At 58.6% G+C, this 12,745-nt stretch overlaps 1 protein-coding gene across 1 annotated transcript in view; it reads left to right on the top strand.

The window, feature by feature from the left end:
* Positions 1 to 2,334: 2,334 nt before the first annotated feature.
* The window catches only part of COL16A1 (collagen type XVI alpha 1 chain), an 84,374-nt gene continuing 73,963 nt past the window's right edge, over positions 2,335 to 12,745 (top strand). Inside the window, exons 1-3 of the mRNA XM_065421757.1 lie at positions 2,335 to 2,419; positions 12,256 to 12,330; positions 12,461 to 12,578. Coding sequence (XP_065277829.1) covers positions 2,335 to 2,419; positions 12,256 to 12,330; positions 12,461 to 12,578 — 278 coding nt within the window. The remainder of the gene's footprint in view (positions 2,420 to 12,255; positions 12,331 to 12,460; positions 12,579 to 12,745) is intronic.

The following is a 12,745-nucleotide window of genomic DNA, read 5'->3' as shown; positions in this document are numbered from 1 at the left end:
CACCCCACCCCTGCATGGGGTGAGAAAAGGATGTTATGACATGTGGTTTATGGGGCAAGCTCTGATTTATTCCGGGTTTGCAGGCTGGTGAAGACTTCTTTACCTGCCCCTTTACCTTCCACGTCAATCACGGGTTAATGCCACTATGTTAACACATCGCCTGGCTTAGGGTTAATGGCTGGTCTTCTTTTTATCAGTGCTCTGCCCCCTGGTGGGACCCTCTGGACGTGCGTGGGGTTCAAAGCTGGCCTTGTGGCAATAAGACAGGCGGTTTTCACACCATGAAAGTCAAAGGGGATTCCATCCGGGATGAAGTTTAAAGCATAGGCTGCCAGATTTTAATCTTTGAAGTGTGGCAGCAATAGGTGCTCTTGCATGACTTCAGAGGCAAGAATCAGGCATGAGGTGCCTGGGAGAAAACTAGGAGACTAACACAAAACTTGGCAGTAACGTTTCTCCCCCCTCCTTCCCTTCCTGTTTTTATTTTGCAAATTGTTGGTAAGTTTCCACCGCGCTCTTTTACAGCATTTACTGCAGGAAAATTGTCATCGCAACAGCATTTCCCTTTCTTCTTGGAGAGGTTGAGCAACAAAAAAATCCTTCCCACCCATCGGTTTCTTATTAGGGGCAAGATTTTCGCCTTGCTAGGGCCTCGTGGCCAAAGCAAGCGGTAGAGTAAATTCAACGTAACTGTTTGAGATGTTAAAAACAGCCCCAGAAAACCCCAGCAAAAAGCCACCCAGATGGTTGGTCTTTTCAGATGACGGTTTTAGTGCCATGATTGCTCAGTTTCACTGGGGGAATGTAAAAAGAATCTAGATGGGGTTATTTAGTGCATGTTAAAAAAATTAACCTACAAAATGTCCTGCTCGGATCAGCTGGTCAAAATCTGTTCCTGGTGGATTTAGCGACGTCTGATGAGGTTTCCAGAGAAAGAGGCTCAGATGAACATCTCTCCGAAGCCTTGCATGATGACAGGTTTCAGTGGTAGCCGTGTTAGTCTGTATCAGCAAAAAAAACCAAGGCGTCCTTGTGGCACCTTAGAGACTAACTGATGTATTTGGGCATAAGCTTTCGTGGGCTAGAACCCACTTCATCAGATGCATGGAGTAAAAAATACAGGAGCAGGTATAAATACATGAACGGATGGGGGTGCTTTACCAAGTGTGAGGTCAGTCTAACGAGGCTTCTCTCTTACCACTTGAAAAGTTATTTTTCCTCCCTTGATAGCCTGCTGTCAATTGAATTGTCTCGTTAGACTGACCTCACACTTGGTAAGTCAGCTCACATCTGTTCGTGTATTTATACCTGCTCCTGTATTTTCCACTCCATGCATCTGATGAAGTGGGTTCTAGCCCACGAAAGCTTATGCCCCAATAAATTTGTTAGTCTCAAAGGTGCCACAAGGACTCCTCGGTTTTTTTATCTCTCCGAAGGTTTCTCCAGGCTCGGGACCTTTGAGTTTTCTCCATCCCGTATCGTGCTCCTGGAGTGGCTTTGTGGGTGGCGGGACAGCTGCGGTGCTCATGAAGGGGTTGCTTTGAGAGCACACATGGACTAGTAAGGCTGCGTCAGGGTTGCGTTGGTGCAGTAGCAGCAGCAGAAGGCGACTGAATTCTCCTTTCCTGTGCGTTGGCTTTGCCCGCAGTACTGTGATGTTTGCTGCCATCACATTGATCGCTCTGCTGGTGTGTCCTGCCCCTTCCCTACGTGGTGTCTGTCTCGTCTCAGTGTTTCCTTGTAGCCCTTGCTGACTCCCCAGTCTCTCCCTAGCCGGCGCTTGTCTCTTGGCTTGCTCTTTGGGGCAGCCATCCGTAGACCCAAGTGCGAACGGCGACAGGCACGCTTGATACCCCGGGTATGATACACACCCAGGTGTTTACAGCAGGGGTGGGTGAAAGAGCAGGTTCTGATGCTGAGCTTGGGCACAGACATCTCTGCCATTCCCTTCACTATGGGGCTGGCTGGGTCAGAGCAGCGAATCCTGGATCCAGACGTCCCAGAGATCTGGGGTTTGGTTTGGGCCCATCCCTACTGAGCAGGGGCTTTATGAATGGGCCTGTTAGCAAGTGACCGTTCCTGTGCGTTGTGCCTTGGGCCTGAACTTCCCATAGCACCAGCTCTGCAGACCATGCATGTGCCACGTACTGTGTCCTTTAAGTCCCCTGACGCCCCTATCCACTGACCTGAACGGATCCTAGTGGGGACAGCAGGGCCAGGCTCACGGGCGCTAAGGAGAGGATTGTGCCCATCTGCACTGGGCATATTACTTATGACTGGTTTCTTCCACTTCTAGAGGCAGCAGCGTTGGTCCCTGACCCACCTGAGGGCATCATGTTGGGAGCCTGGGTCTCTGCTCTCTGCCTAGCTGGCCTCCTTGGCACCTGTACAGGAGGGAAGCTCCTTGCATCCAAAGCAGGTAAGAGTGGCACTCAGAATGGAATAGCTGGGCGCTGCGTCTGCAGGGCACTGGCCCAGCTGTGTCTGGGGGACCCATGACTGGGATGGGGGGGGATTTAGGGGATTGGCAGGGAGTCTAGGGCGGGACTAGCAATGGGGGTCAGGATTTAGGGGCATTGGCTGAGCTGTGTTTGGGGAGCCCAGGGCTGGGGTAACATGGGGGGCTGTGGGTCAGGATTTAGGGGCATTGGCTGAGCTGTGTTTGGGGAGCCCAGGGCTGGGATAACATGGGGGGCTGTGGGTCAGGATTTAGGGGCATTGGCTGAGCTGTGTTTGGGGAGCCCAGGGCTGGACTAGCAGAGGGGCTGCAGGGCAGGAATGAGATGCACTGGCAGAGCCATGGGTAGGAAGGGAGGGGTCAGGTCTCTGTCTGCATGTGCCGGGGGTGATGGGTTCAAATCCCAGTGCCAGCGTGTTGCAGTGGGCAGCGCTGCGTGCGGGTGTGGGGAGGGGGCTGCTTTTCCCAGGCAGCTGCTCAGGGGGCTGTCAGAGATGCGGGGCGTTTCGTACTCGGAGCCGGTATCCCAGTCTGCAGAGTGCGGTAGCCGAGCGCAGCCCGACAACTCGTTCCTGCATGGGGTGCTGTCCTTGGCACATCAGCGCTGTTCCTGGGTATCAAATGCACACGTGCTGCACCTCCCAGCTGAGGCTCTCCGAGCTCTTCTCGCAGAGTAGGGACCCAGTCCCCACCACCCCCATTCACACAGGGAGGGGCAGCCAGGGATGGAACCCAGGTGTCCTGGCTCCCAGCCCTGTGCATTAACCACTAGATTGTCCTCTTTCTCTAACACCCCTTGCCAGTGGGGAGTGGCTCTGGGAGCCCGAATAACCTCTGTTGTGGAGCTGCTCGGGTGCACTGCCCTTTAACTAAGCCCCCCTCCCCAGGCCAGGATCTCCCACCAGTGCCTGGCCCGCTCGTGCTCAGAGAAGGACAATGCTCCATCCCCGGCATGCGTCGTGCGCGCTTTCTGCGCAGCTATCACTGAGTCAGCGCCTGCTGCTCACGAGTGATCCCAGTGGGGGGGGGGCAACCCGGTCGCTGGCAGCAGGTGGCCCCCTGGAGCAGGGGTGGTGCCTGCGTTGAGCCAGCTGGAATGATGTTGTCTATAGTCAGGGGATGGTGCCCAGGGCTCTGGGGAGGTCAGTATCCTCCTTCTGACTGACATCTTCCCCCCGCGTCCCTCCCAAGCTTGAATGCTGCTCTGAGCTGAGCCCCTGAAGGGCAGCTCTCCAGGCGCCCGCTGCTCATGGCAGGTGAGCGCGGGCGCAGGGGTCCTGCTTTTCCCCATCTCCATGGGGCCGTCCGACAGCCGTCAGCCCATCCGAGTGCCCTGAGATGCCTTTGAGGGCGAGGCGGCGTGCTGATGGCACGGCGGTATGCACAGGCTGCCCTGCGGGATGGGTCTGCGATGCGACTGTCGTGGGGTTTGCTGCCCCTTTGTGACGGGCGGCACAGGGAGGAAAGGTGGCCGAGCGGGCGAGGCACCGGGCTGGGAGCCAGGGGACGCGGGGTCAGTTCCCAGCTCTGTAGACCGGGGCTGGTGATCTCGCTATTGAAGGTATTTTCCTGGTTCCCGCCGGCAGAGTATCCGAGTGCCTCCCGGTGCTGCCCACGTTTCCCCTCGCAATGCCCCGAGAGCCAGGGCAGGGCTATATCCCCATTGCACCAGTGGGGAACTGGGGCCCAGAGAGACTCAAACTGATCTCAATGGGCGGTCGGTGCCCAATAGCCCTGAGGATCTGAGCCTAAGTGAGACGGCAAGGCCAGCGCTCTAACCCCTGGGCCACGCTGCCTCCTGGGGGGAATTCCCTGAGGTGTGTAGGGCTCCAGTGAGGGGGGCAGTCTGTACGTGTCACTGGGGAGAGTGCTCCCGGGGGCTGCTGGTTCAGTTAGGACAGCGCTTTCCGCGTTGGCCCGGGAATAAAGCCGGGTCTGGCTGGCTTAGCCTGGTCAACATGCCGCGTCCATCGCAGAGCTGTTCAGCATCCGGTTCTGCGTCTGACCCAACCGTCCCATCTGTCTTACCCGCCGGAGAGCAGAGGGCTCCTTCCGAGCCCCACGTGGCCTGTGAAGCACTCGCCCATGCGCTGGGGTTTGCCGTCGGTGCTTCGCTGCCCGCGCCTGTCACCCCTTCTACGTCCCCGCTGCACAGGCAATCTCTGTGCAGAGCTGGGCTGCTTTCCTGCGCTGGGAGCGGGCCAGCACCGGGGGCTGGCTGGGCGTCCCATGGGGCGTAAGCCCCCGTGCCATGCCCCTGGCAAGTTCACAAAGAGTTGGTGGGGGGCCCCGTGACTCGCGGGTGCTCCTGAGGGGGGATGGAGGCAGGCTGTCGCGGGATACCGAGGAGGGGCTGCTGGGGGTCACGCGTGCTGCTCTCGGCTCAGTGGTGGAGCTTGTCTGTAAGGTCCGGCTCCCTGGCTGGCTGCCCAGCCCACGCCTTGGCCATCTGATCCTGGGGGGCCTGGCTTCCTCCTCCGTAGATGGTCAAAGACTCATCGGGGCCTGGGCAGTTGGAAAATTCTTCTCCCTGCCTGGAGCCATCGCTGAGTGCCTGTCTGGCGCGTCCCTTTCCTGCCTCTCCGTCCGTGAGGGGCGGGGGCTGGGGCCGATGGATAATACAGCCCATGAGCAATACTGCAGCACTTCGGCATCAACACAGTTTGACCCTCCATGGGCTCTAACGCACTTTGCCAGTGTTAGTGAATATAGCCTCCTGGCTGAGCAGCATTATCCCTGAGGTGGAGACAGGGAAACTGAGGCACAGAGAGGGGGGAAGCAGCTTGATCAGGTTCACACTGAGAGCCAGTGTCTGAGCTGCAAATGGAACCCAGGAGTCCTGGCTCCGAGTTTCCTGGCTTCCCCACAACCTTCATGCCTTCTCTAGGCCTGACTCTCCCTGGCCTGCCCCAGCGCGCAGAGTGAGTGTGGAGCCGGAAGGGTGGGGGAGGGAGGCCGGGCGATGGAGATTCAGGCCCTCGGTCTCTACAGGGCAGATGCCAGGCAGGAGTGGTGGCAAGGTTCCTGCCTGCGAATCAGCAGAGCCAGGAGATTCGCATTCAGGATATAGGGGAGGGGGTCAAGCCGGGCTATATGGGAACCTTGGAATCAGGCATTTGGAGAGAGACGGGGGGGGGGCTCTAGGGACTGGGATGAGCCGCGGAGGCCTGCAGGTTAAAGTGCTGTAGCCACCCTGCGTGAATTCCCTGCTCCTCTGGCCCCTAAGGGTCGGGGCGGCTCAGTCGAGCAGCCCATAAACTGCTGACCTGGCCCCAAGTCCTTGCTAGCATGGACAGGCCGAGGATGCAGCCCCCCACCCCAGTAGGGCTCCCAACACTGTCCTCCCTGCTCCTTCCCCTTTCCCGGCCCAGAGCCCTGCTTGCTTTGGCACTGGCTCTGCTGACGGATGCCATGAGAAGTCGGAGCCGGGCAGGCAGCCGAGCGCCGGAGCATGCGCCCTCCGCAATCTTGCAGCCAGCGATGATCAGGAGCCTCGCTCTGCAGCCGGGACCCTGCTTTCCCTTGGGGTGGGGACTCCTTGAATCATCACAGGCAGAGAGGGCCGGGGAGTGTGCTGCCCCGCTGGGCGGGGCCGCAGCCTGCACTGAGGTCCCTAACAGGGCCTCCTGCTTGGCACAGACCCCTCTTGCTATTAGCGGGACTCTTGCTGCCAGCTGGACACCAGCAGGTTCCTTCGCCCGTGAGCACGTGCCGGAGCTCGGCTCTTAGGCTCATTAGATCATCATGCGCCTGCCCCTGGCCAAGTCAGGCTGCTCCCCGTGGGTGGGTGTGAGGACTTGGCGCCTGCTGGGTTCAGTTGTGTTCTCTGTTACTACAGGTCTCGGGCCTGGGATCAAAGGGAGACACGGGGAAATACAGTGGGGAGACCCCAGGGAAGAGCACAGCATTTATCGCCTGCTAAGCACTCGGCGGATATCAGCTGATTCAGCCTTGGCACGCACCTGGGGGCTGGAGAGGCGACTCCGCCCAGGCCACGGAGAGAGCTGCTGTCCCACTGGGGATCTGACCCCTGGACTTGCTGGGCTCCTTCGGCCGGGTCTCGCCTCTCCATCCGGTCCCCGGCTTGCAGCGTGCATGTGCCGAGCTGGGCATGTGCACAGGCAAGCAACCCCATGCGCGCAGAAGCAACTGAAACGCTTGCAGCAGCGGTGGGCTCTGCGCCTGGCCAGCCAAACGGGGCTTGCAGGAGTAAACGCGGACGCTAGCTGGGAAGGCCAAGTGGCGTAACTTGCTCGGCGAGTTGGGATCCGGGAGCTGCTCAGGGGGCTGGGATCTGAATACAGGGGCCCCGGTGCTCTGACCAGCCAGGCTCGCATGCGATTAAACTGGCCGCTTTGTAGACGAGCTGGCTGGGAGGAGGCTTGTGCGGTGGCAAGTCACTTAGAATATACCCCGCCAACCGGCAGGGCCCCGCCACCTGCTGCTGCTCATAGAGGGGCTCCATGAATAATAATACACCTGCGACCCCAGAGCAAAGAGCACTCACTCTGAAATCAAAGGAACGGGGAAAGCATTCCCCATGGGAACCTGCTGCTCACTGTCATAACGATCACGAGACTCCTTTCAGTTTACAGCCTGTCTTGTGTGCCCCTTTTCCTGCCCCAGGTTCTCCCCTTTTCTCCTCCCGTCGGTACCAGCACCCCACGGGAATGTGGGAACCCGAGATCGTCCCATTCGAAGCTTTTGTTCTATCCATTGTTAGTGCGCAATCTGCACCGTACCTGGGAGGGGAATGGCATTTAGCAGATCAAAGGGTTTTGCCCATGAATTTTCTCGTCCTCTCTTTGCCAACTGCCTGTGAGCCGGTGTGATTGTTGCCAGTTCGGTTGTAGAACAGCTTTTGCAACTAACTCCCGCTGGTGAGACTTCGTTCCCTGAAATCTGAGCTGCGTTGCTTGGACCCGTGTAGCCAGATTTGCAGAACCGCTCAGAGGCATCGAAGGGGCCCAGATTGGTACGGCGCTCTTCTGAGAATCCAGCCCAAGGGCCACGTGTTACTCACTGGATAATTATTTGCACTATGGTAGCAACTTGAAGTGCCCCACCAACAAGCCCCCATCGCACCACGGGGTGAGAGACAGGCCCTGCCTCAAAGAGCTCACGCTCTACACAGGATGGGCGAGGAAACCGAGGCACGGAGAGAGGCCACCAGCTGCTTAGTGTCCGAGCTGGAATAGAACCCGGGTGTTCTGGGCACCACGTAAGTGGCCTAGCCCCTGGGCCATCCTGCCTCAAGTGTGCCTGTGGTTACAAATTCCCAATCAGCCTCTGGGGAACGCTCCCTGTTACCACAACCAATCCTGCCAAGTCAACGTGCTGGAGCCCCGAAGAGAGACAGACATGGGCAAAGCGGACTGAACTTTTCCAGGCCGTTTTCCATGGCTCTGCCTGCTCGTATAAAGGAGGATTCTTCTTTGGACAGACTCTCCATTCTGGACTAAGACAGGCCTGGCATATCCTCTCCCCCCACGCACACTTTTTCCTGGCTTAGGCTGATTCCACTGGAAGGATATTTTGAGATTCAACTCTGCTCTGGCATCTGAGAGCAGGCAGAGGAAAGCTGCCAGGAAGACGGCACCATTGCAGAAACTTCTCCCTCAACTTGCACAAGCAATTCCTCTGCAGCCTTCGCTCATGTGCAGCTACCCCCGGAAATCCCGGAAACAGACCCTGACAATGCCTGCGTCAGTTCCTTGCCCAAATCTGTGTTTTATGATAACCCCCCCCCACACACACACACAGCAGATTCAGTTGGATGCAATATTCTCCTCTTCCTCTCCTCAGCTGATGGCTGGTGTTGCTGTGAGCTGTTAAACAGCTGCCACCCCAGAAGAAGCTGCATTTCAGTGAAAGCGAAATTATCCCCTGTATGCATAGCTCTTCTTCACGCTACGGCTGCTCCATCCTGCTCCGGCACGGGGCCTTACAGGGACTGCAAACAGCAGCATGAGATGAGAATCAGACTCCTGCACACCTTACCCAGGACTGCCCAGGAGTCCGTGACAGAATCCAGGAGCCCTGTGCTGTCACGCGCCCTCCACGGGGGAGTCTGGAGCTACCCGTTACCCCTCTGTCCTGGCCAGAGGGGGCACCGTGCCACCCCAGCCTTGGGGACAGACCCGTTCGCTCACAGCCAGCGCTCCTGTTACTTCTGCTTTTTTCCCTGGGGTTTGTGTGAATTTCTTCCCGCTGCGCTGGGGGATCTGCAGGAGGCAGCGGAGAAGCCAATGTTCTAGGTTGTGGCTTTGGGCAAAGCGCCGTTTGGCTCCAGCTAGCGCCAAGTCTTTCCTCCCGGCCAGCAGTTTTCCTCTTTTCTTCTGCCCCTCCTGGCTTCTGCTCAGTGCCTCCGCTGCCTTCTCCGTGCATCCCTGTCCTGGGGGCGCCGGCGCCGCAGTGAGCTCTGTGCGGGGGCGTTCCGATGGGGGCTGCGGCATGGTATCCCCCGGGGTTGGTTAGCTCAATGCGCCTGGGTGCAGCCAAAGCTTCGGGAAACGCTTCCAGCAGAACCAGGCATTGGAAAGCAACAGAGCCTCGCAGTGTCTGGGCTGGTTGGAGAGAGGCGTGGAGATGCTTGTCCCATCCCTCTTCGGGGGCCCTGCCGCACCCCGGAGCTCTGAGTCCTCACAGGCCTGTCTGTGGTCTCCCTGCTGCAGGCGTTTCTTCCCCTCGGACTCCTCTTCCATAGAATCATAGAACCGTAGGGCTAGAAGGGACAGGAAGGGTCGGGTCATCCAGTCTAACCCCTGCCAAGATGCAGGATTTGTTGTGTCTAAACCCTCCAAGACAGATGGCTCCAGCCCCCTTTGGAAAATCTCCAGTGAAGGAGCTTCCACCACTTCCCACTGTCCTATTGTTCTTACCGGGAGGAAGTTTTCCTGAGTTTTAATCTAAATCTGCTATGCTGTAGTTTGAACCCGTTGCCTCTTGTCCTGCCCTCTGTGGCAAGAGAGGACAACTTTTCTCTGTCTTTTTTACGGCGGCCTTTCGAGTATTTGAAGACTGCTGTCATATCCCCCCTTAATCTCCTCTTTTCCAAACGAAACACACCCAGTTCCTTCAGCCTTTGCTCGTATGGCTCGTGTTCCATCCCTCTGATCATCTTTGTCGCTCGCCTCTGGATCTTTTCTATACACTGGTGACCAAAGCTGGGCACAGTCCTCCAGCTGAGGCCCGACCGGTGCCGAGTAGCGCCTGTGACTTGCCTGCCATGCCTCCGTTAATGCAACCGAAAATTGCATTGGCTTCTGTTTGCCACAGCAGACTCATGTGGTGGTTGGCTCGAGCACAACGCCCACCTGCTGCCAAGCTGCTTACCCCCCATGCTGGATTGGTGCATTTGGTTTTCCTTCCCTACGTGGAGCGCCTCGCATTTGTCGTCGCTGGATTTCATTTGGTCTCATCCTCTCCGATCGCCTTTCTCTGTCTCTCTCTGGCCCCGTTGGGCAGGGACTCTGTCCCTGCACTCAACTTGGGAATGGAGCAGGGCAGAAAGGTGCCTCTGAGCTGCCTTGCTGCCCCCGGTACTCCCTGGGTCTGCCTGGCCCCCAGTGAGCATTAGAGCAGCCCGTGGGTGACTCTGATGTACACTCTGCTTCCCCCCGGGTCTCCTATGGGCCCTGGGAAGCAAAGAATCCTAATGCCCAACTGGTAGTACATGCGCCCGGCTGCCAACACTGACTGCAGGGGTAGAGCTCTGGTGCCAGCTCTGCCCATCCAGGGAGGCCCCTTGCCCAGCAGATTTTCAGGGGGCTGTTCCCCCCCCGTTAAGGTCTGAGCAGCACCGAGGGGCCGTAGTGTAACTGAGACTCCGGCCATCTGGTTCTATCTCCCCCCCAGTCTGCTAGTTTGTAGCACTGTGACTCCGCTCACCTCTCATGGTGCCTGCCATGCTGCCCAGTTTGTGCCCTGGGCAGTAGGCTGGTATCTTCCCCCTTTCGCTGGGAGAGCTCCTGGGAGGCCCTCCCCTGCTCTGCCCCAGGAACTCTCCCCAGGGTTATGGTGCCGGTGGAGCCACTGGGATGGGGAGCAGTTCCGAACCCGCAAAGGAAGACGGTCCCCTCCCATCAGAGCGGATCCCCCCGAGCCCCAGGCACCGTGCTGCCCTGTCTCTGGCTATCTGCGCTCCTGCCTGCCGCCAAGCAGGGGTCACATTCCATCGCCCTGACTTGGAGTTTGTTTTTCCCAGGAGTTGGCCCAGGCTGCCGTAAACAGTGGGCGACTCGCATTTCCCAGCTGCCTTGCTCCCCGTCCTCCCACTCGCCTCTCAGCTTCCTGGCAGCCGCCGTGGCTAGGTAGCAGAAAGGGGGGTGGGCGTTTGGGGGCAGACGCATGCTAGGACGTGACATCGGGGACCAGGGGGAGGTGGGTTGGGGGTGAGGGGTGTAATTAACCCAGGAGCCGTAAAGGAATCGGACTTTTGGGGGGTGTTTGAAATCCAGTATTGCAGCTCAGACCCATCTCTGGGTTCCTGCCGTCAAGTGGCTTAAAGGGGCAGAAGGGGTGTGTGTGAGAGAGATTTAGCCTCCCCAAGGCGTGATTTCCAGGAGCAGGGAAAACCTGCCCTTAGCCAGCGGCTCTGTGGTTCTCCAGGCTGGGGACACCACAAGCCCTGCTGGGCAGCAGCTGTCCCCACGCGAGCGACCGGCGGCACCCGAGGGGTGCGTTCTGCCCCTTGCAGCCCCACTGCTCGTGGCTTTCTTCGGCCACCCGAGTGGGTGTGGTCCGTGCGCGGTGGGGCGGGATAGAGCATGGACTCCGAGAGCAGGAACGGGGCCGGGGAGACCCTGGGACAAAGGGATTTCCAGGGGAGCCGGGATCTGCCCTTCGCTGGATAGCCTGGCAGGCTGAGCATGTGAAAGTGAACGAGGCCCGTTGGCGTGGGATCGTTCCAATAGTGGGAAGGGGGAAATGATCTCAGCCCTGTCAGCCACCAGCGTGATTGATGGGGGGGATACGATCAGTCCCCAGACGCCAGTGGCCCTGCTGGATCCGAAGCAGAGAGGCTGAGGGAAGATGTGGTGGGGGCCTGCAGTGCTATGGCATGATTCGCGGAGGGGGAGATCTTCCCCCTACTCGGCGGAGGCTGGAGCAAATTAATCACCTGCCCAGCATGGCAGAGTAAGGGGAAAATATGAGTCAATAAATGGGTGCAAAGAGCCTGTCCAAAACATGCCAGCAAAAAGTACCAGCTGAGGAGCCCTGGAGATTTGAGGTTCCTGGGTATCACCAGAACAGAGTCAGCACAGACAGTGCCCCCCCCTGCCCTGCCAATACACCTCCCCCCCCGAGCAGAAGGGGCCCCTGCTAGGACAGGGGCTGCATTAGTGGCCCATGGGTTGCTCGACCCTTAATGTCTCCGCTGGGACTGGGCTGCGGGAGCCTCTCCGCTCTGCCCTGCGCGGGGACCCTCCAGACTGGTTTTCTCCAGGCTGCCCGGCAGCTGCCAGGCGGGGACAATATCGGGTCCCTTGGGACAAATCTGATCTGACAACCTAGCAGCGGATGGGGCTTCAGAGCCTGTCGCCCAGACCAAGCCACCTTCACGCGGCTCAGTGAGCAGCCGGGGGTTGTTTTTATTCGTCATTCCTGGGACCCACACCTTGGGGGCGCTAGCACTCGGGTGCCTGCTGACTGGGGTCCGCGTGAGAGCACGCTGCCGGCGTGGGGGAAGCCCTGTGGCCACGCCCGACCCCCTGGGTTCCCACTCACCCTCTTCCGGCTCGCTGGCAGCCTGAGCGCTGCGTGCCTGTTGTCGCTGACGGCGGTTTCTCTTGCAGGCAAGCGATGTCCACGTTTGCAGCAGGAGGGGCTGAAGCTAGACCAGGCCAGTGACAAGCATGTAAATATAACGGGTGAGTGTGCGCGCCAAAAGGCCTGGATGGGTTGGCTGCTCTCCCGGCTCGGCAGGACCGTCCATCCTGCAGCAAACCAGGAGCTTTGCGGCCTGGGTCTCACCTGTGTTTCCCCCCCGCCCCTTTGCAGGTTTTAATCTTATTAAGCGGTTTGCTCTTCTAAAGACCTCGTCTGTAAAGAAAATCCGCAATCCCAAAGGGCCCCTGATCCTCCGGCTGGGCAGCACGCCCCTGGTCCAACCCACGCAGTAAGTACCCAGCTGGTCTGCCTGTTACAGTTGGGTGGTGAAGGGTTAACTGAGAGGCACAGGGGGCTGCTCTTGGCTGCCAGACCCCCAGATTTGAAGCCACTGATTGCAGGAAGTGGCTGGACCCCCCCAGCTGAGAAAGTGGGCTCTTGGTGCTAGGCGCTGTA

Source organism: Emys orbicularis, chromosome 23, assembly GCF_028017835.1.
Source record: "Emys orbicularis isolate rEmyOrb1 chromosome 23, rEmyOrb1.hap1, whole genome shotgun sequence".
Lineage (NCBI taxonomy): Eukaryota > Metazoa > Chordata > Testudines > Emydidae > Emys > Emys orbicularis.
This window is presented reverse-complemented; position numbering and strand designations above follow the sequence as displayed.